Below are 21,757 nucleotides of genomic sequence, written 5' to 3'. Positions count from 1 at the left end.
TGACGAGGTCTGGTTTTTGACGTGGGGTTCTCTCTGACTGGTGGCTGGCGGCAGCATGGGCATCGAGGAGGCACCAAGGTTACTGCTGCAGCCAAGGGAGCCCTTGTGGCAGGCTGTGCGGGGGGAGGGGAGGCTGACGGTGAGCCTCTGGGTGGTACTGACAGGGCCCCAGGAGCGCATTCGCCCCTGCCCCAGGTGGGGTGGGCAGCAGGTGGAGGCAGGAAGCTGCCCACCCCCTTGGCAGTGGCTTGTGGGAAAGGCCCGCCGGTGACTTCCTGCCCTGCCCTAGCCCCGGTACTGGCCGAGGAGAAGGAAGTGTCCTCAGGCTGCAGGGTGGAGCGGTTGGGGATTGTGCTCTGCCCCTCTTCCCGGGACTGCTTCTCCTCGCACCGTGAGGAAGGAGCTGGGACGGGGTGGGGAGGCGCGGCCCCCAGATCTGCCACTCAGTTTAGGATGCGTCTTCTTTGTGCAGCCCAGACGCTGGACACCACTCGGTTTGCCCGTCCCGTTCACAAGTTGGGAAACTGAGGCTGGGAGGAGCCATCAGAACCCACCGCCAGGCCTCTGTTCCCCGCAGGGGCCGGCCTGACCTCTGCTGGCCTCCCTGGGAATGGACCGCCCCACCCGGCTCAGACCTGGCCTCCGGCTGTCCCGCCGCTTGGCTCCGGCAGGCACCAAACCACCTCTGCGGAATTCACTGGACCCCAGACTCCCTGTGCAGAGGCCAGACTCACCCTCGCATATAGGGAGAAAAATGAGCCACTCACAGAGGGAGCAGCCTCAGTCTCCCCGAACTCCGGCCTACCCCACCTGCAGGGAGCAATTCTCTCTCTGGGTCCCTTCCCTTCCTCGCTGGGCCCAGGGAGCTGCAGCCCCGGCCGAGCCCAGCCAGGCCAGTCCTGCTACTTGGTCACCAAGCGGCTCATTCACAAGGAACGCAGGAAACTCTGACAGGGGTAGGGCAGCCCACCTGCAGCCCCTCTCACCAGCCCCACCCCCTCGTAAGGGGTACAGGTCGGGGCTGCACCCAGTGGGGCAGGAAAGCTGAGTCTTGAAGCAGGTGAGAGCAGGGCCCGCCCTGTGCACAGGTGGGATCTGCATGCAAGGCGGAGCTCCCTCCCCAAGTGTGGGCGGCTGCCTCCCTCCAGGCCCCAAGTGCCCTGGGCACTGGGACCTGTCTCTTAGGTCCAGATGAAATTCCTGCCATCAGCCCTTCTGCGGGGAGGGCAAGGGGGAGGTGGGGACCTGGTGGGGGACGACCGCTCCCAGCATCCCCTCAGGGCGCCCTCGGCCAGGGCCAGTGACGACCTTGGGGTGCCGCTGTGGGAGGAGGGTTTCAAGGGTGTGGGGCGCTGCGCACAGGCCTGGCGCCCCTGGGAGAAGAGCGCCCTGGAAGGGAGTGAGTCGGGGGTCTTGGTTTAGATGTGGGCTCTTGGGCGCGTCACTTCAACGCCTAGCGAGGTGGGGGGCGACCAGAAAGCCACTCTTGGCGGGTCAGAGCTCCAGGAACGGCCCGGACGGGGGCGGGCGGGGGGCCCGAGCGGCGGGCACCGGGCGGCCCCTTTAAGCGGGGGCGGCGCAGGCGGGGGGCGGGCGCGAGCGGCTGTCGCCGCGGCCGCCGGGGCGGAGCCAGCGCCGAACCGGTCCCGGACGCCCGAGACGCCGCCCCGCGCGGGCGATGCCGAGCGGCGCGGCGGGCGGCGGGCGGCGGGGCGCGCAGAGGAGCGGGCCGCGGCGCGGAGGCGGCCGGAGCGCGGCCCCGCCATGGGCTTCCTGCACCAGCTGCAGCTGCTGCTCTGGAAGAACGTGACGCTGAAGCGCCGGAGCCCGGTGAGCGACCCCGCGCGCCGCGGGCCTGCGGGAGCGGGAGGCTGCGCGCACCGGGGCCAGCGGCGCGCTCCCCGCGGGCACGTGCGGCGGCCCGGCCAGGCACGCGCGGACCCCGGGCAGGCGGGGCGGAGGGCCGGAGACCCCTCACCCGCCCCCGCCCCTGCCCGCGCTCCGGCCTCCGGGGAGGGGGCTCGGCAGTGCCCGGCCCGCCGCCCGCGTCCGCTGACATTCGTGGTGCTCGGATGAGTCACGGAGCGGGCGTCCTCCACAACGCGCTCTCCGGAGCCGGCTTCGGGGGTGGGAGGTGGCCCTGGGACCCTGGGGTCTTGAGAGGCCCTGCTTCCCGGGGCAGAGGGCTGGCTGGGTGTATGGGTCCAGCTCAGAGGCTCTGTGGTCTCTGGGCCCAGCCCCCTGGCGCCCCTGCAGGGACCCTGCCTCTCCCCTCCGTGCAGCAGCCCTCTGTCCTTGGGCAGGCACCTCTCCTCCCTCCTCCCCCGCCCACATCCACTGGCCCTTGCTCCTGCTTTCTCACCACCGGCAGTGTCCTTGCTGTGCCAGTCTCAGCCAGCCTGAGTCCCTGCATCCTTTTGTCCTTTGGGGCCATCCTCCCTGAAGCTGAACCACTCTCTGATCTCCCCCACCCAACTTCCTCTGGGGACTGGGTCGTGCTGTTTGGAGCTGTGACCACCCCAGCTCTCTGCCCTGTGCCTGAGGTTGCAGGGCACAGCAGCTGTCAGGGGCAGAAGCCCCGGTGAGGAGCGGTGCCGGGGTGAGATGGATGTCATTATGCCGACTGTCACTGCTCTGGCCCTGGGAAGGACAGGGGCATCTCCTGCTGGCCTGCCCAACCGGCAGCAGCCACACACACCAGAGAGGCCTGGGCAGCTCGGGTTCCTGACTGGGCCCTGGGGATTTTCCAGGATGGGGCCCAGAGCAGGTCAGGGTCTGGAGATGGAGCCAGAGGCGGAGGCATCCTCTTGCCCGTCTGGGGTCTGGGAGGCTCCTGTTCCCCCTGGCCCCGGGACCCCTTGGGCTGACCAGCTCCTGCCTGGGTCCCTCCTTGAGAGGGGTTTTGAAGTGCACAGTGGGAAACCCAGGCCTGCAGATGGGCAGGGTGGCCATCATCACCAGGGCCTGGCAGGATTCCCCTGGGCACCTGGCCCTGGCAGGGAGCCAGGGTTGTGTACACTCCCTGCCCAGGGCGCCTGGGGCTGGCTGGCACTGGGTTCCATGGATCAGGCCTGCAGCCTCGGGCAGCCTCTGGCGCAGCTTCCTCCACCTCAAGTTTTGGGTCACTGGTGACAGCAGGGCGGGGATCCGGGGATGAAGGGGGATTGGGACATGGGCATGCAGTAGTATCAGCCCCAGAGTTCTTGGCAGGAGGGACCCCCGGGGGCTGGGAGCAGAGGCTCCAATGATGGCCTCAGCATCCACTGGGGACCCCGAGGCTCGGGGAAGGGAGCAGTGGCTCGTTGGGTACCTGACAAGCAGGTGGGAGGTGCCCACTGACCTACACCCAGGAGTAGCTCCCGCATGCCAGGTTGGACCTCCCCCAGAACTTTCCTTGCCCGTGCCCCGCAGCACTCCAGGGCATGGTTAGGCATCTGGAGGTTCTCGGTTTGTGGCCACAGCAAACCAGAAATTCCTCCTCCAGGGTGGCTGAGGCCTTGCTGGGCCCACGCCATGGGCTGGGGCTGGCTAGATGTCGGGCACAGTCCCCCACTTTTCTGGGAGGGTCTTGGGCTTCACCCTTGGACCCCTGGGCTTGGCTGGCAGAGGTGTTACCCTGCGTGCTGTGTGCCTTGCTGTGGGGGGCGTGTGTCGTGTGGAAAGCTTGGTCTGGAGAGTAGAAACCAAGGATCTCTGTGCCCTGCTTGCTCCCTCTTCCCAAGCTCTGTGCCTCGGTTTCTCCATCTGTCAGTGTGGCCTGTGCCCTCTTAGCTGGACATCGTTCTACCCTGGGGCCATAGGCTACTCCTGGTGGGGGGACCAGGTCACTGTCACCAAGTCCCTGGAGTGGAGGGCAGCACCTCCATCCTCAGGCCTCACCTATTCTCCCCTTGACGCAGGAGGAGGGGGCCCGGAGTGGGACAGCGTGGGGTGGCAGGCTGGTCTCCAGGAGCAGGGGTTTGACCACCTTGCAGGCCGCTGGGTGGGGCGCCCAGGTGGGGCTGAACCTGTACTGCCTGCCGTAACCAGATGCCCTTCTGGCCGCCCGCCCGCCAAGCAGGCCTCCCTCCTCCCAGCATCACGTGCGCGGCCGTTGCTATAGCAACGAGGAGGCAGCGAGGCCTGTTGCTGCAGTTACCGGTGGAGGTGCCTGGTGGCAGGGCGGGTGCGGCTGGGGCTGGCCCCGCGGCCATGACCCCGGCCTCCCGCATGCCGCTTGCACACAGCCACCCTCGCGCTGCGTGCGTGTGGCAGGCGCCTCTCCCAGTCCACGATGCCTCCTTGGCTGGCCCTGGGCTGGATCCTGGCTCCGGGTGGGGGTGGAGGCTGGCGCGGGCTGGCGCGGGCGTGGGGCGCAGACACACAGCGGGGTGTTCCAGACCACAGAGCTCTATTGTCAAAGCCCAGTAAACAGGGCAGCAGCTGCCCCCACCCCGGGGCACCGGGGCTCGGGCCCTGGGCCAGAGGGAGCGCCACTGACTGGGGGCTCTGAAGTCTGTTTGGGGTGGGGGGTGAGGGTGAAGCAACCCTGGTGCCTCTGGGAAGGGTTGGGTGGGGGGGGTGGTCCCCCAAAGAGCAGCCGGTCCGAGGTCCTCCTCCCCCTTGCACTCCTCCCTGCCCGAGCCAGGAGAGGTGGAGGTAAGAATGGCAAAGTCCTTCCGTTTTCCAGGTGAGACAGAGAGAAGTCTGGGCCCCTAGGCCCCTGGTACTTCTTTGCCACTCCGAGCAGGTCCCAGCAGGGCTCACCTTGGTACCCAGCCTGGAGTGACAGGAGCTGCCCTGGGAGCCCTGAGCTGATGCCCCAGGCAGGCAGGGCCACCGCGCCCGCCTGAGTCACCTGGGGTGACGGAGAGGGGCTGGGGCAGAAGGAGGTACCTGTGCCTCAGGGACTGGGGGCTGTCAGACCCCTGACCAGGTCCTCCGGGAGGCTCAGGGCCCTGGGCTACAGCCAGGCCTCCCCGGCCGCCAGGCCTCACCCCCTAGGCCCTTGTGTGGGGCTGTGATGGCACCACAGTGGCGGGAAGGAGGGCTGACCCTGGGGGAGTGCGGGAGCTGCAGGCCAGTCCAGAGACTGCCTCCGAGATCTTGCCCAGGTGCCCCTGCGGATGGGAGAGAAGATGAGCTGGGCAGACACAAGGGTCAGAGTGGACCACAAGCTGGCTGATTTGTCTCTGCTGGCCTTCAGTGTGACAAGCAGAATCTGGGCTGGGGGTGGGAGACCTGATTTGCTTGAGCTGGATGACACTGACCCTCTCACTCTTCAAAGAGGTCCTGGAAAGAAGGGGCCGTGATCTCTGTGGCCCTGGGGGGGCCTGGCGTGACCTTCTGTGGCCCCTGGGGGAGCATGGAGGGTCCGGGCTGGGCTGGGCCGGCCCTGCGGGGAGGGTGGCGTGTGTCTGGTAGGGAGAGGAGGGTTTGGCTTTGTCCTGCCCAGCGCTGGGCAGGTGGCGTGGGCGGCCGGGCCGCCCCGCACAGTGGCTCACTCAGCCTGCCCTTCCCAGTGGGTCCTGGCCTTCGAGATTTTCATCCCTCTCGTCCTCTTCTTCATCCTGCTGGGGCTTCGGCAGAAGAAGCCGACCATCTCTGTGAAGGAAGGTGAGGGGCCTGGGGGGAGGGGAGGGGCCCGGGCACAGCCGGGTGGGCGGGGAGGGCAGGCCCTCACTGCAGCACACGCGCACGTCCTGGTGCAGTCTGAGTGCCCGTCCCCCGGCGCGGGCCCTTGCCATGCCTGCTGGCCGGGCCACGCGGCTGCGAGGTGACCGAGGCGCCCGTTTCTCACTGTTCTCTGTTCTGTTCTGCCCCTCCCCCGCACGGCCTCTGTCCTCCTCCCGGGCCTGCATGCAGTCTGTAAGTGCGCGGCCGCCGCCTCCTGGCTGGCCCGGGCGGCAGCCACGGGAGCCCTGCGGGGCCTCCTGGTGCGGCTTGAGCCCTCCCCCACCCGCTCGCTTGCATTAACAGCCCCTCCTGGCCAGCTGGGTCCTGCAGGGCCCCCTGCCCGCTGTCAGGAGCGGCTGCCTCTCTGGTGGGTGGGGGTGGGGGGAGGTCAAGGGTGGAGGCCCCTGGACCACAGTGGCTCCCAAGTCAAGCTCCTCGGGGTGAACCCTCTGTCTGTGGGGTTGCCTGGCCCCGCCTTGCTGGGCTGGGGTGCCTGGCCACTCTCCACTCAGACCCTTGTGGGCTCCTGCATTCACTCTGCTAACCAGCTGGCCAGAGAGGTCAGAGGTCGCTGCCCAGGAGGGGCCCCCGTGCTCCCTTGGGCCCTGTGGGCAGTGCCACATCCGAATCCTCGGGAAAGGTGTCAGAGCATTTTGGCCTTGACTGGCCGAGGGAAGGGGGGCGCTCCGGGCGTTGTCGGGAAGGGATGGTGAGATGCCCTTTGACCTCTGACCTGCTGGGTCATTTGTGCTAGAACTCTTGGTCCTCTGTTTCTTGTTTGCTGCCTGAAGCTGCTTTTCCTTCCTGACTTTCTCTACATCTCTTTTCTCGGCCTGTCTCCCTCCCCCTTCTTGATTCCTCCCTCTCTCCCCCCGGCCCCGCCCTGGGCCCTCTCACCTGCCCGCCCCCCAGCCTTCTACACGGCAGCCCCCCTCACCTCTGCCGGCATCCTGCCCGTCATGCAGTCGCTGTGCCCGGATGGCCAGCGGGACGAGTTTGGCTTCCTTCAGTACGCCAACTCCACGTGAGTGCCCCCTCGGACCTCGGCTGCCCCCCATCCCAGGCCTAGGCGACCTGCGGATGACATCCAGTGGTGGTGGTGCAGGGTCACGCAGCTGTTGGAGCGTCTCAACCGCGTGGTGGAGGAGGGCAACCTGTTTGACCCCGCGAGGCCCAGCCTGGGCTCGGAGCTCGAGGCGCTGCGCCAGCACCTGGAGGCCCTCAGATCCGGCCTGGACACCTGGGAGAGCCACCTTGACCAACCTGCAGGTGCGCCCTGGGTGGGTGGGGCAGTGCGTCTGCTGCAGGCAGCCAAGCCCCGAGCTCTAGTGTCAGCTGGGTTTGAGGCCCAGCTCATTCATTTCCCGCCCTGGGCCTGCGTGTGCCTCGGGCCCTGCTACCTACACGCTGGCCCTGAGTTCTCAGGGCGCACATGCTTGGGGCCTGGCGAGCCACCCGCCACTGTGATCAAGCTGTGGTGCCGGGAGCTCAGCTCTGAGGCTGTCCAGGGCGCGTCGGCCCCAGGCAGGGCTGGCCTTCAGCCCCATCCTTCTACCTGTCCAGTGTCCTCCTTCTCTCTGGACTCGGTGGTCAGGGACCCACGGGAGCTCTGGCGTTTCCTGACGCAGAACCTGTCGCTGCCTGATGGCACAGCCCAGGCTCTCCTGGCCGCCCAGGTGGACCTGCCTGAGGTGAGGTGTCTGCTTCTGGGGAAGCTCCCGGCCCTGGTCTCTCCGCTCTGCCCTCCCCTGGTTTTGGGTGGGAAATGCAGGGCCCCCAGCCTGCGCCCCCAGCCTGAGCCGTGACCCCCGCGCGCTCTAGGTGTATCGCCTGCTTTTTGGCTCTTCACCTGCCCTGGATGCGGGGTCAGGCATCCCCAGGGATCCGGAGCCCTGGAGCCGCCGGGGCAGCAATCTCCTATTCCGGATGGAGGTGAGGGGGACTTTTAGTGGGATGGGAGACATGTTGCCTGCTTCTGGGTGGGTGTCTCTGCTTGGGTGGGTAAGATAGGGGCCCCCTTAGGGGTGAGGGAGAGTCCCCAGGAGTTTGTGGTTGGCACGGGGAGGGGATGGTGATGTGTCTCCATCCCTACCCGCCCGCCCCCCCACCCCCAACCTGTTGTTGCAGAACCTGGGTGGTCTCAGACCTGGCACAGTGGGTGGGGCAAGGTCCCCATCTTGGGCCAGGCCCTTGGTTTCCTCTTGGTTGGGGCTCCTTCTCAGCTGTTCCCCCGCACCCTGCCCCAGGAGCTGCTGTTGACCCCTGCCCTCCTGGAGCAGCTCACCTGCACGCCAGGCTCCAGGGAGTTGGGCCGGATCCTCACGGTGCCCCAGGGTCAGGAGACAGCGCTGCAGGGCTACCGGGACGCCATCTGCAGGGGTCAGGCTGCAGTGCGTGCCCAGCGCTTTTCTGGGCTGGCCGCTGAGCTCCGGAACCAACTGGATGTGGCCAAGATCGCCCAGCAGGTGAGGCCCTGCCTGCCAGCTGGCCCACAGGTCTGCTGCCAGGGCTCCACGGCACTCCTGGGCCTGAGGCTGTGCACGGGTGTGCCTGCAGCCCTGTGAATGCTGTGCCTTGTGCCCCCTGCCCCCCAGCCTGCTCCCCTCCTCCCATCTCGTGTCCCCGGAGGGTGTCCTCTTCAGTCTACCCTGACCTCATCACCCATCTGCAGATCAGCCCCCAGACACTGTTCCCTTCCCTGGGCCTGTGTTTCCCCACTTGCCCCGTTTCCCCTCAGCTGGGCCTGGATGCCCCCAACGGCTCCGCCCCGCAGCCGCAGCCAGCCCCTCCCCGGCGGCTGCAGGCGCTGCTGGAAGACCTGTTGGACGCCCAAAAGGTTCTGCAGGATGTGGATGTCCTCTCGGCCCTGGCCCTGCTGCTGCCTCAGGGTGCCTGCACGGGCCGGCCTCCTGGGCCCCCAGCCAACGGCCCTGGCGGGGCGGCCAACGGCACCGGGGCTGGGGCAGGCGTGGGCTCCAACACGACGTCCGAGGAGGGTGCCCCGTCCGCTGCAGCCCCGGCCTCCTCCTCGGACGTGCTGCAGGGCCAGTGCTCAGCCTTTGTGCAGCTCTGGGCGGGCCTGCAGCCCATCCTGTGTGGCAACAACCGGTAGGTGGGTGGCAGGAGAAGGTGAGGGTGGGAGGAAGACAGGTGGGGGGAGGGCCCGACCCCAGGCCTGCTTCTGACGCCCCCTCCCTGGGCTCGGTCCACTGTCCCCACTCCACCTCCGTCAATTGACACTCGGACCTGCTCTGAAGCCCCGCCCCACGCCCCTCCCTGCCAACGCCCCACTCCACCCTGAGGTCTCACCCGCCACCCGCCACCCGCCCCAGCACCATCGAGCCCGAGGCGCTGCGGAGGGGCAACATGAGCTCCCTGGGCTTCACGAGCAAGGAGCAGCGGAACCTGGGCCTCCTCGTGCACCTCATGACCAGCAACCCCAAGGTCCTGTACGCGCCGGCGGGCTCCGAGGCGGATCGCGTCATCCTCAAGGTGTGTGCGTCCGCCGTGTGATGCACTTGGCCTGCGTGTGTCGTCTGGAACAGGAACTGGAGGAGCTGAGCAGAGGGTTCTGCAGGCCGGGGACCCCTGAGCAGAAGGGGGCAGGTGGTGTGGTTCGTAGAGTGGGCACGGGAGGGGTGCGGCCCTGGCTCTCCAGCTCCGGCTCGGCTCTGTGGGTGAGGGGACCTGTAGGCAGGACGTTTTGGAGGCTGCCTTGGGGAGGCACTGGATGGCTGGTGTGGTGCAGGGTCCTGGCCTGGCTGGACATGGCCAGGGCCGGGCAGTACTGGTGAGGATAGAGGAGGGGCCGCATGCAGAAACCGTCCAGAGCAGCATCCAGTGGGTGAGATTTGGGCGGGGCAGCTGGGTGGTTTGGGGTCAGCTGAGGGCACGGTATCTGTGGCCATCCCAGGGTAGAGCTCCTGTCTGGAAAAAGTAGAAACCAGGGCTGGAAATGGCCCAGGAAAGGGAGAGGCTGTGGAGGGGGTCCCTAGGATGACCACAGGGGAGGACAAGGACCAAGAGTCAGGGCTGCCCAAGAGATGCGTGGAGCGGTCCCCCAAAGGAGCAGGGAAGGTATTTGCGGGGGGGGGGGACCGGAGGCCGTGCTTCTCTGGTAGCTGGGCAGAGGGGCTTTCAGCGGAGGCGCTGAAGAGAGGCCTGGAGGGGGAGGGCTTGGAGTTTCCAGGTAGAATCTGGCCAGACCAAGATTAGTGCTTGGTGGGGACTGGCCAGTGGCTGGCCCCCAGCCATGGGGGGAGGCAAGGAGTGAAAATCCCCTTGCTGGCCAGGGTCCTTGAATGAGCCCCATGCTCTAACCTCACCCTCTGCAGGCCAACGAGACCTTCGCCCTTGTAGGCAACGTGACTCACTACGCCCAGGTCTGGCTCAACATCTCAGCTGAGATCCGCAGCTACCTGGAGCAGGGCCGGCTGCAGCAACACCTGCGCTGGCTGCAGCAGGTGCTGGGGGGGCTGGGCTGGGGTGGGGGTGGCACGGAGCCCACTCTGTCCTCAGGCCACCCTCTGAGCTGGCCTCCCTCACCCCCCAGTATGTGGCAGAGCTGCGGCTGCACCCAGAGGCACTGAGCCTGTCGCCAGAGGAGCTGCCGCCTGCCCTGCGCCAGGACAACTTCTCCCTGCCCAATGGCTCGGTCCTCCTGCAGCAGCTGGACACCATCGACAACGCGGCCTGCGGCTGGATCCAGTTCATGTCCAAGGTGGGTGGGCGAGCCCCGCGGTCCGCTGGTGCCTGGGGTCGGCTCTGAGGATGCCCCTTCCCTCCCCGCAGGTGAGTGTGGACATCTTCAAGGGTTTTCCCGACGAGGAGAGCATCGTCAACTACACCCTCAACCAGGCTTACCAGGACAACGTCACCGTGTTTGCCAGTGAGCCGGTCCCCTGGGCAGGTCCCGGCCCCTGCTTCTCTGCCTCCCCCCTCCCCTAGTCCCTCCCCGCCCCACACCCCTTGACACCCGGTCCTCGGCCCCGCCCCTCACCCATCCCCTTCTTCGGCCCCGCCCCTCGTCCCGCCCCAGGCGTGATCTTCCAGACCCGCAAGGACGGCTCCCTGCCACCCCACGTGCACTACAAGATCCGCCAGAACTCCAGCTTCACTGAGAAAACCAATGAGATCCGCAGGGCCTACTGGCGGCCGGGGCCCAACACTGGCGGCCGCTTCTACTTCCTGTATGGCTTCGTCTGGATCCAGGGTGAGGGCCGGCCCTGGGGCCGTGGGGGGCGGGGCGCGGCCTCCGCTGACCGCTGCCCCCCACCGCAGATATGATGGAGCGTGCCATCATCGACACCTTCGTGGGCCACGACGTGGTGGAGCCAGGCAACTACGTGCAGATGTTCCCCTACCCCTGCTACACACGGGACGAGTGAGTGTAGACCGAGTGCCGGGTGCCTGGGGCTGGCGTGGAGCCCCACCTTCACGGCCCTCCCCTCCCCCTCCCCAGCTTTCTGTTTGTCATCGAGCACATGATGCCGCTCTGCATGGTGATTTCCTGGGTCTACTCTGTGGCCATGACCATCCAGCACATTGTGGCTGAGAAGGAGCATCGGCTGAAGGAGGTGCGGGCTTGGAGCGGAAGAGATGAAGGAGCGGGAGAAGAGGGGAGGGATGGAGGGGGGAGATGGGGGAGGGGAGAAGAGGGGAGGGATGGAGGTGGGGAATGGGGGCGATAAAGATAGAGGTTAGGGCTTCCCTGGTGGTGCAGTGGTTGAGAGTCCGCCTGCCAATGCAGGGGACGCGGGTTCGTGCCCCGGTCCGGGAAGATCCCACATGCCGCGGAGCGGCTGGGCCCATGAGCCATGGCCGCTGGGCCTGCGTGTCCGGAGCCTGTGCTCTGCAACGGGAGAGGCCGCAACAGTGAGAGGCCCGCGTACCGCAAAAAAAAAAAAAAAAAAAAAAAAAGATGTTAGAGAAGAGGGAGGACTACAGGTGAGGGGGGTAGCTGTGGGCAGCCCTCCCTCCCCGGACCTGGGCTGGCAAGGCAGGGGCAGGGTGTTCCTTCCTGGTGCCCCTGTCCCAAGGTCTCATGCCCGCCCACCTGTCCACAGGTGATGAAGACCATGGGCCTGAGCAATGCCGTGCACTGGGTGGCCTGGTTCATCACGGGCTTTGTGCAGCTGTCCATCTCGGTGACGGCACTGACCGCCATCCTCAAGTACGGCCAGGTGCTCGTGCACAGCCACGTGATCATCGTCTGGCTCTTTCTGGCCGTCTACGCCGTGGCCACCATCATGTTCTGGTGAGCACTGTGTGGCTGGCAGCGGGCTGCAGGGTGGGCCTCGAGCGTGGCTCCGAGAGTTCAGGTGTGGTTGACAGCCCGTGGCCCTGCGTGCCCCCAGTTTCCTGGTGTCCGTGCTGTACTCCAAGGCCAAGCTGGCCTCGGCCTGCGGTGGCATCACCTACTTTCTGAGCTACGTGCCCTACATGTACGTGGCGATCCGTGAGGAGGTGGCCCACGACAAGATCACCGCCTTCGAGAAGTGCATCGCGGTGAGGGTCACGGGGGGTGGGCCAGGGGTGGGGGTGTCCAGCCTCCTCTCCCCCACTGACACCGTCGTCTCCTCAGTCCCTGATGTCCACGACAGCCTTTGGCCTGGGCTCCAAGTACTTCGCCCTGTACGAGGTGGCGGGCGTGGGCATCCAGTGGCACACGTTCAGCCAGTCGCCCGTGGAAGGGGACGACTTCAGCCTGCTCTTGGCTGTCACCATGTTGATGGCAGACGCAGTCATCTACGGTGTGCTCACGTGGTACATCGAGGCCGTGCACCCAGGTGCCAGCCCTTGGGAGGGGTGGGGGAGGAGAGGAGGAGGCTGTCTCTAGGGGGACCCATGGCCTGGGGTAGACAGTGACCCCAGACCCTGGGTCAGCCTCCCCTCTACCCCATAGGCATGTACGGGCTGCCCCGGCCCTGGTACTTCCCACTGCAGAAGTCCTACTGGCTGGGCAGCGGGCGGACGGAAGCGTGGGAGTGGAGCTGGCCGTGGGCTCGCGCGCCCCGCCTCAGCGTCATGGAGGAGGACCAGGCCTGTGCCATGGAGAGCCGGCGCTTGGGTGAGTGGGCACCAGGGCGGGGACGGGCTGTGGCTGAGCTTCAGCGGCTGGAGGCAGCCCTGGCGCTGACCCTTGGCCCTGGTGCAGAGGAGACGCGGGGCATGGAAGAGGAGCCCACCCACCTGCCGCTCGTGGTCTGCGTGGACAAGCTCACCAAGGTCTACAAGAACGACAAGAAGCTGGCCTTGAACAGGCTGAGCCTAAACCTCTATGAGAACCAGGTGGTGTCCTTCCTGGGCCACAACGGTGCTGGCAAGACCACTACCATGTGAGTGTGTGGGGGTCGGCCCGGAGCTCCTGACGGAGCGGGCGGCAGGGAGGGCTCCCTGCAGGAGGTGGGGACCATGACCCCGCCTCCCCGCCCAGGTCTATCCTCACCGGCCTGTTCCCACCGACATCGGGTTCGGCCACCATCTACGGGCATGACATTCGCACGGAGATGGACGAGATCCGCAAGAACCTGGGCATGTGCCCCCAGCACAACGTGCTCTTCGACCGGCTTACGGTGGAGGAGCACCTCTGGTTCTACTCGAGGCTCAAGAGCATGGCCCAGGAGGAGATCCGCAAGGAGATGGACAAGTGGGTGGGGCTCAGGTGGGAGGCGAGGCTGCAGGCAGAGGCACCGGCTCCTGAGGGCTGATCCGACCCTCCTGTCCTGCCCTCAGGATGATCGAGGACCTGGAGCTCTCCAACAAGCGGCACTCGCTGGTGCAGACACTGTCCGGCGGCATGAAACGCAAGCTCTCCGTGGCCATCGCCTTTGTGGGCGGCTCCCGTGCCATCATCCTGGATGAGCCTACGGCCGGCGTGGACCCCTACGCACGCCGCGCCATCTGGGACCTCATCCTGAAGTACAAGCCAGGTGAGCGGGGCGCGGGGTGGGTGTGAGCAGCCCCCTGCCCAGCCCTGCCCGGCCGCCCCCCACCCCGACCCCGATCTGGACCTCCCGCAGGCCGCACCATCCTCCTGTCCACCCACCACATGGACGAGGCCGACCTGCTTGGGGATCGCATTGCCATCATCTCCCACGGGAAGCTCAAGTGCTGTGGCTCCCCGCTGTTTCTCAAGGGTGCTTACGGGGATGGCTACCGCCTCACGCTGGTCAAGCGGCCTGCCGAGCCCGGGGACCCCCAAGGTCTGTGCTGAGGCTGCCTACCCCGGACCCCTTCCCAAGACCAATGAGGTTGAGGGGCTGGGCCCTCACCATTGCCCCAGTGGGCCCAGGGTGCTGGTTGGGCCTGGCTCACACTCTCTGCCAGCCCCTGAGTGAAGCCCTCCCTACCCTCCCAGAGCCAGGGCAGACAGCCAGCCCCCCGGGTCGGGCCCAGCTGAGCAGCTGCTCCGAGCCCCAGGTTTCCCAGTTCATCCGCAAACATGTGGCCTCCTGCCTGCTGGTCTCGGACACCAGCACCGAGCTCTCTTACATCCTGCCCAGCGAGGCCGCCAAGAAGGGAGCCTTTGAGCGCCTCTTTCAGGTGTGGGGGTGGGGCTGGGCTGGTGGAGGGGTTGGGGCTCAGGGGAGAGGTCAGTGTAGGAGGTGGAGCTGCCCAGGGGGTGTGTTCAGCAGAGGAGGCGGGGCTGGGGTAGGGCTCGGGGGCAGGGCCAGCAGAGGTGGGGCTGCAGGGTGAGGTGAGACTGCTGGAGGAGGTGGGGCTGGGCTCAGGGGTGGGGCCAGTGGAGGAGGCAGGGCTGAAGGGGAGGTGGGACTGTTGGAGGAGGCGGGGCTGGGCTCAGGGGTGGGGCCAGTGGAGGAGGCGGGGCTGGAGGGGAGGTGGGCCCAACCCTCCCTGTGCGGTTCCCCCCTCCCACCCTGAGGTGGGCCTCACCTAGCTCTTTCACAGCACCTGGAGCGCAGTCTGGATGCCCTGCACCTGAGCAGCTTTGGGCTGATGGACACGACACTGGAGGAGGTGTTCCTTAAGGTATCGGAGGAGGACCAGTCGCTGGAGAACAGCGAGGCAGGTGAGAGGCTCCAGAGCTACTGACCAGCTCTGCCCCTGCCCTCACCACCCTACTCCACCAGGTCCGGACTTGGGCCTCACTCTTCCTCTGTCTGTGGGGGCCAAGGGTCTTAGGTGGGAATAAGGATCCAGATCTCCCCAGGGTCAGACTGGGTCTGGGCCCCTCCGTGGGTGGGTGAGTGTGGAGGCTGGGGTCCTGGACAGGCCTGCAGGTGGCAGGCAGCCTTGAGCCCCATATCCCATTCCGTGGCTTCTCTGCCGCTGCAGACGTGAAAGAGTCCAGGAAAGATGTGCTGCCTGGGGCCGTGGACTCATTGTCGAGGGAGGGTCACGCTGGCAACCTGGCCCGGTGCGCAGAGCTGGCACAGTCACAGGTGTCGCTGCAGTCTGCATCATCGGTGGGCTCTGCCCGTGGTGACGAGGGGGCCGGCTACACCGATGTCTGTGGCGACTACCGCCCCCTCTGTGACAACTTGCAGGACCCTGACAACGTCAGCTTGCAAGGTGGGAGGCGTCCGGGTGGGGCCGCAGGGTCCCTGGGGGGTGGTTAGGGCCCCCTGCTCAGCAACCCCTCCCGTGCAGAGGCCGAGGCGGAGACCCTCTTGCGGGTCGGCCAGGGCAGCCGCAAGCTGGAGGGCTGGTGGCTGAAGGTGCGCCAGTTCCACGGGCTCCTGGTGAAGCGCTTCCACTGTGCTCGACGCAACTCCAAGGCGCTGTCCTCTCAGATCCTGCTACCTGCCTTCTTTGTCTGTGTGGCTATGACGGTAGCACTCTCCGTCCCAGAGATCGGTATGGCCGCCCGGCCAGGCATCAGGACGTCTGCCCTGCTCGGGAGCCTTGTGGGGAACCCGCACTTGCTCTGGGCCTGGGCGCTGCGCCTGAGGCTGGTGGGCATGCTCCTAGGCTCATCTGGGATTCCTGTCTCCTTGGGGTCCAGACCCCAAGCTTGGGCCCTGTGGGTATTGGGAAGAGGGGACCTGGGCCTAGGGGATGCTGGCAGGCCATAGGAACCTGCTCAGGCTTCCCCGTGCACCCCACCAGGCGACCTGCCCCCGCTGGTCCTGTCTCCCTCCCAGTACCACAACTATACCCAGCCCCGCGGCAACTTCATCCCCTATGCCAACGAGGAGCGCCGGGAGTACCGGTGAGGCCGTGGGACAGGCCGCCCTGCGGGGTGGGGGCCGGTGCGAGAGCTGGGAGGGGGGGTCCCGTCCCCGAACCCAGACTGGCTCTGTGCTCTCCCAGATTGCAGCTGTCCCCCGACGCCGGACCCCAGCAGCTGGTGAGCACTTTCCGGCTGCCGTCAGGCGTGGGCGCCACGTGTGTGCTCAAGTCTCCGGCTAACGGCTCGCTGGGGCCCACGCTGAACCTGAGCAGTGGTGAGTCGCGCCTGCTGGCCACGCGGTTCTTCGACAGCATGTGCCTCGAGTCCTTCACGCAGGGGCTGCCGCTGTCCAACTTCGTGCCGCCCCCACCCTCGCCTGCCCCGTCTGACTCCCCCGTGTCCCTGGACGAGGACCCGCCGCAGGCCTGGAACACCTCCCTGCCGCCCACCTCCTCGCCAGGTACCGGCTGGTGGGGATGCCTGGGGCTCGGGGCAGCACGGGCTGGGCTGACTCTGCCCGCTGTGCCCACAGAGAACTGGACGTCGGCACCCTCCCTGCCACGCCTGGTGCGGGAGCCCGTCCGCTGCACCTGCTCTGGGCAGGGCACCGGCTTCTCCTGTCCCGGCAGTGTGGGCGGGCACCCGCCCCAGATGCGGGTGGTCACGGGAGACATCCTGACCGACATCACCGGCCACAATGTCTCTGAGTACCTGCTCTTTACCTCCGACCGCTTCCGGCTGCACCGGTGAGCCCGGCGGGAGGGGCGCGCTGGCCGTGGGCGAGGAGCAGACACCCGTCTCCCACCTGGCTCACCGGTCCTCGGCTTGCTGCCCAGGTACGGGGCCATCACCTTCGGCAACGTCCAGAAGTCCATCCCAGCCTCGTTTGGCGCCCGGGCCCCCGCCATGGTGCGGAGGATCGCGGTGCGGCGGGCAGCCCAGGTGAGCGCCGCTCGGCCCCAGGCCCCGGCCCTTCCGGCCCTCGCCCGAGGTCTGCAGGGACCAACGTGGCTCTCGGGGGTCTCTGTGTACTCCCCGCAGGTTTTCTACAACAACAAGGGCTACCACAGCATGCCCACCTACCTCAACAGCCTCAACAATGCCATCCTGCGTGCCAACTTGCCCAAGAGCAAGGGCAGCCCTGCGGCCTATGGTGGGTGAGCTGGGGCGGGGGGTGGGCCAGGCCGGGCGCAGAGCAGGCCCCTGAGGCTGCCCTCCCTGTGCCGCAGGCATCACCGTCACCAACCACCCCATGAACAAGACGAGCGCTAGCCTCTCCCTGGATTACCTGTAGGTGCGGGGGCGGGCGGGGGCGGGGGGCGCCACTGTGGGACTGCGTGCCGCGCAGGGCTGAGGGCCGCCTCGCCCCCAGGCTGCAGGGCACGGATGTGGTCATCGCCATCTTCATCATCGTGGCCATGTCCTTCGTGCCGGCCAGCTTCGTGGTCTTTCTGGTGGCTGAGAAGGCCACCAAGGCCAAGCACCTGCAGTTTGTCAGCGGCTGCAACCCTGTCATCTACTGGCTGGCTAACTACGTGTGGGACATGGTGTGCCCCCAGACCCCTGGCTGTCCCGTCCCCCCCCTGTCCCCTGCTGGGCCCCCGGTTCCGCCCCCGGGCCCCCCACCCCCGCCCCCGGGCCTCACCTGCCACCCCTGCTCTGGTAGCTCAACTACCTGGTCCCGGCCACCTGCTGTGTCATCATCCTGTTTGTGTTTGACCTGCCGGCCTACACGTCACCCACCAACTTCCCCGCCGTGCTCTCCCTCTTCCTGCTCTACGGGTAAGGGGCAGTGGGCGGGCGGGGGAGTGGGCGCAGGGCAGGCTCGGGCCGCCCAGTGACCTCCGCCCGCCTGCCACCCGCAGGTGGTCCATCACCCCCATCATGTACCCGGCCTCCTTCTGGTTCGAGGTCCCCAGCTCGGCCTATGTGTTTCTTATCGTCATCAACCTTTTCATTGGCATCACGGCCACCGTGGCCACCTTCCTACTGCAGCTCTTTGAGCATGACAAGGTGGGGCGGGGCGGCGGGGTCATGGGATGGCGGGGCGGCGGGGCTGAGGCTGTGCCCTGACCCCCGTGACCCTCCAGGACCTGAAGGTTGTCAACAGTTACCTGAAAAGCTGCTTCCTCATCTTCCCCAACTACAACCTGGGCCACGGGCTCATGGAGATGGCCTACAACGAGTACATTAACGAGTACTACGCCAAGATCGGTGAGGCCGGCAGGGGGTGACAGCGTGCGCCCCTGGGCGGGGAGGCTGAGGGGGCTTCCGGGCCTGGGGGCGAATGGGGGCTCCGGAGGCCCCAGGCCCAGCCCTGAACCAGCTGCCCCACAGGCCAGTTTGACAAGATGAAGTCCCCGTTCGAGTGGGACATTGTCACCAGGGGCCTGGTGGCCATGACGGTCGAGGGCTTCGTGGGCTTCCTTCTCACCATCATGTGCCAGTACAACTTCCTGCGGCAGCCGCAGTGAGTGGGGTGCCGGGCGACTCACGGGGGTGGGGCGGGGGGCAGGCTGGGCGCCGCCCTCCTTCCCGCCGCGGCCGCGACGGCGGGGGTCCCGGCCATGCCCTCGTGTCCTCCCAGGCGCATGCCCGTGTCGACAAAGCCCGTGGAGGACGACGTGGACGTGGCCAGCGAGCGGCAGCGAGTGCTGCGGGGTGACGCTGACAACGACATGGTCAAAATCGAGAACCTGACCAAGGTGGGCCCTGGGCGGGTGGGGGGGGGGGGCTCGGGGTAGGGTGGGGCCCAGGTGGAGTCTGGCCGGGTGGCCGGCCCGCCTGCCCCGCTGAGTGGGCCGCCCTCTCACCTCTGACAGGTGTACAAGTCGCGGAAGATCGGGCGCATCCTGGCTGTGGACCGCCTGTGCCTGGGCGTGCGTCCTGGCGAGTGCTTTGGCCTCCTGGGCGTCAATGGCGCGGGCAAGACCAGCACCTTCAAGATGCTGACGGGCGACGAGAGCACGACGGGGGGCGAGGCCTTTGTCAACGGGCACAGGTGCGGGGCACGGGTGTGGGCGGGCGGGTGTCTGGGCGGGCGGGGCGACGGCAGTGACCGGTGCTGACGGCGCTGTGTCCTCAGCGTGCTCAAGGAGCTGCTCCAGGTGCAGCAGAGCCTGGGCTACTGCCCACAGTTCGACGCCCTGTTCGATGAGCTTACGGCCCGGGAGCACCTGCAGCTGTACACGCGGCTCCGCGGCATCCCCTGGAAGGATGAGGCCCGGGTGAGGGTCGCCCGGCGGGGGAGGGGGCTGGTGTGTAGCGTGGGCCCCTGACGTCGTTCTCCCTCCCAGGTGGTGAAGTGGGCCCTGGAGAAGCTGGAGCTGACCAAGTACGCGGACAAGCCTGCCGGTACCTACAGCGGAGGCAACAAGCGGAAGCTGTCGACAGCCATTGCCCTCATCGGGTACCCTGCATTCATCTTCCTGGTGAGCCCGGGGGTGGGATGGGGGTCCAGTGCCCCGGCTTTGTCTTTGTGGGGGGCCCGGGGGTGGGATGGGGGTCGGGTGCCCTGCCTTTTTCTGGGGGGCCCGGGGGTGGGATGGGGGTCAAGTGCCCCGCCTTTGTCTTTGTGGGGGGCCCGGGGGTGGGATGGGGGTCGGGTGCCCCACCTTTGTCTTCCTGGGGGGCTGGGCAGGAAGCAGCTGGTGGGGCTAGCTGGGGTGAACGGGTGCAGCAGCTGAGCCTGGCACCACCCCCAGGACGAGCCTACCACAGGCATGGACCCTAAGGCTCGGCGCTTCCTCTGGAACCTCATTTTGGACCTCATCAAGACAGGGCGCTCGGTGGTGCTCACTTCGCACAGGTCCGCTCGCCCCCGCCCCCCCCCCCGCCCCCGCACATCGGGCCCTCCCCACCTCCCGTGCCAGCCTGTGCGTCTCGCCCTCAGCATGGAGGAGTGCGAGGCGCTGTGCACGCGGCTGGCCATCATGGTGAACGGGCGCCTGCGCTGTCTGGGCAGCATCCAGCATCTGAAGAACCGGTGAGCAGCGGGGGCGGCAGGGACGGTGGGCTGTGGGCCGCGGCAGGCGGAGGCTGGGCTCCCCTGGCGGCCGGGCTGGGGCCAAGGGCCTGTCCCGCAGGTTCGGGGACGGCTACATGATCACGGTGAGGACCAAGGGCAGCCAGAACGTGAAGGACGTGGTGCGGTTCTTCAGCAGGAACTTCCCGGAGGCCGTGCTCAAGGTGGGCGGGGCCCCGGCGCGAGGGGCGGGGCGGGGCGGCACTGCCCGAGCGGCCTCTGACCGCTGTGCCCCGCCAGGAGCGGCACCACACAAAGGTGCAGTACCAGCTCAAGTCGGAGCACATCTCGCTGGCGCAGGTGTTCAGCAAGATGGAGCAGGTGGTGGGCGTGCTGGGCCTCGAGGACTACTCAGTCAGCCAGACCACCCTGGACAACGTGAGTGCCCTGGGCCGGGGCCGCCGGGCCCACCTGGGCCGGCCCCCACCCACCCCCTTGTCCCTGCCCACCAGGTGTTCGTGAACTTCGCCAAGAAGCAGAGCGACAACCTGGAGCCGCAGGAGACAGAGCCACCCTCGGCGCTGCAGTCCCCGCTGGGCCGCCTACTCAGCTTTTTCCGGCCTCGGCCCCCCACCACTGAGCTGCGGGCGCTCGTGGCCGACGAGCCCGAGGACCTGGACACGGAGGACGAGGGCCTCGTCAGCTTCGAGGAGGAGAGGGTGAGCAGCGTCCTAGCGTCAGGGCAGCCAAGCCGGCCAGAGAGCCCAGGCTCGGGATGGGGGTGGGGCTGGGGGGTGGCCCCGGGGCCCCTGCTGTCCTGAGCTCACGGGAACAGAGGGACCCGCCTGATGCTCAGGACTATAGTGGACACAGGAGGCCTGGGCACAGGCAGAGGAGACAGACCCACACAGACCCCAGCACAGCTTGGAAACGGAGGGCGTTTCAGAGACAGGCAGAGCGGAGGTGGGGGGAGCAGAGCCTGGGGACAGCAGCCACCGGCCTGGCAGAGGCAGGCCACGCGGGGAGCTGACCACTGAGAGGAAGCTCAGGGCGGACAGAGGTGGCAGAGCCTGCGTGCGGGCCAGCCTGGGGCAGGCGCGGGGCCAGACGCCCGAGCCAGGTCTGTCCCTGTCCCCCAGGCCCAGCTCTCCTTCAACACGGACACGCTCTGCTGACCGCCGGAGCTGGGTCAAGGTCACGCTGTGGGAACGGAAGTCGGGCGGTGGCTGAGGTCCCGCCCTGTGCCCCCAGTGCCCGCCTGCCAAGGCCCTGGAGTGGGAGGTCCAGGACCAAGGGCTTCAGGCCCCTCCAGCCCCGCCCTCCTCGACCATCGCGCCGCCCTCCCCTCATTGTGCCAAAGGCTGGCCCGGCCCCGGCTGCGCACACCCTCAGCCTGCTCTGCCTTAAAGCCTTGGGGTCTGGCCAGCCCCTCGCCCCTGCGCAGCTCTGCCCGCCACCCCCAGGGCCTCGGGGTGACCCGGGCTGCCAGGTACCGCCCGACTCCTGGCGACCCCTGCCCTCCTGAACGGGCGGTTCTCTTACACCCAGTTTGGATGGTGGCTGCTGCCAGCCTGGGACTGGGGGGCGGGGTTAGGTCCCACCCAAGGCGCCTGTTCATTTTGCTTCAGGACGAGCCTCGTCACCCTGGTTTCCCGCAGGGAGCCGTTGTCGTGGGCCGGGGAGGGGGCTGCCACGGGGCAGTGGGCCGGGTAGCAGAAACGGGGAAGCTGGCCCCACCGGCCCGGTGAGGGGCCGGACCCCCTCCCCACCCCCTCCAGCTGCCATTGCTCTCCCACCCAGCTTGGCCCCCTGCCCGCCCACCCGGGAGCCAGACCCGTACGGAGCGCACAGATGTTTGTTTTAAATAAATAAACAAAAAAGTTCAGGCCAGCTTGCGTGTGTAGGGTGGGGTGTGGGGTGAAGGTGGGCGCGCTGGATGCCAAGGTACAGCCCCTGCCCCGTAGGCCAGGCTCAGGGTGGGGGAGGGTGACTGGGTCAGCCTG

General features: G+C 67.5%; 1 protein-coding gene across 1 annotated transcript; it reads left to right on the top strand.

The window, feature by feature from the left end:
* The first annotated feature begins 1,690 nt into the window (after positions 1-1,690).
* Positions 1,691-21,588, top strand: ABCA2 (ATP binding cassette subfamily A member 2). The gene is made up of 48 exons (XM_022578117.3): positions 1,691-1,830; positions 5,502-5,595; positions 6,568-6,679; positions 6,761-6,924; positions 7,219-7,346; positions 7,477-7,587; positions 7,902-8,120; positions 8,393-8,763; positions 8,988-9,147; positions 9,990-10,118; positions 10,208-10,375; positions 10,447-10,543; positions 10,694-10,867; positions 10,936-11,038; positions 11,117-11,231; positions 11,721-11,911; positions 12,012-12,162; positions 12,239-12,443; positions 12,560-12,724; positions 12,812-12,992; positions 13,091-13,303; positions 13,390-13,586; positions 13,677-13,859; positions 14,015-14,199; positions 14,566-14,686; positions 14,953-15,189; positions 15,268-15,474; positions 15,727-15,829; positions 15,931-16,250; positions 16,323-16,536; positions 16,627-16,732; positions 16,832-16,943; positions 17,020-17,080; positions 17,163-17,337; positions 17,457-17,572; positions 17,656-17,803; positions 17,881-18,004; positions 18,128-18,260; positions 18,378-18,495; positions 18,613-18,791; positions 18,876-19,017; positions 19,087-19,221; positions 19,495-19,598; positions 19,683-19,775; positions 19,876-19,978; positions 20,055-20,192; positions 20,267-20,473; positions 20,894-21,588. The coding sequence occupies exons 1-48, from the start codon at positions 1,765-1,767 to the stop codon at positions 20,927-20,929; spliced, it is 7,314 nt and encodes a 2,437-aa protein (XP_022433825.1). The 5' UTR covers positions 1,691-1,764; the 3' UTR covers positions 20,930-21,588.
* Positions 21,589-21,757: the final 169 nt, after the last annotated feature.

This window comes from Delphinapterus leucas, chromosome 6 (genome assembly GCF_059928025.1).
Source record: "Delphinapterus leucas isolate spDelLeu-1000000601 "Yukka" chromosome 6, BTC_Dleu_Yukka2, whole genome shotgun sequence".
Lineage (NCBI taxonomy): Eukaryota > Metazoa > Chordata > Mammalia > Artiodactyla > Monodontidae > Delphinapterus > Delphinapterus leucas.
This window is presented reverse-complemented; position numbering and strand designations above follow the sequence as displayed.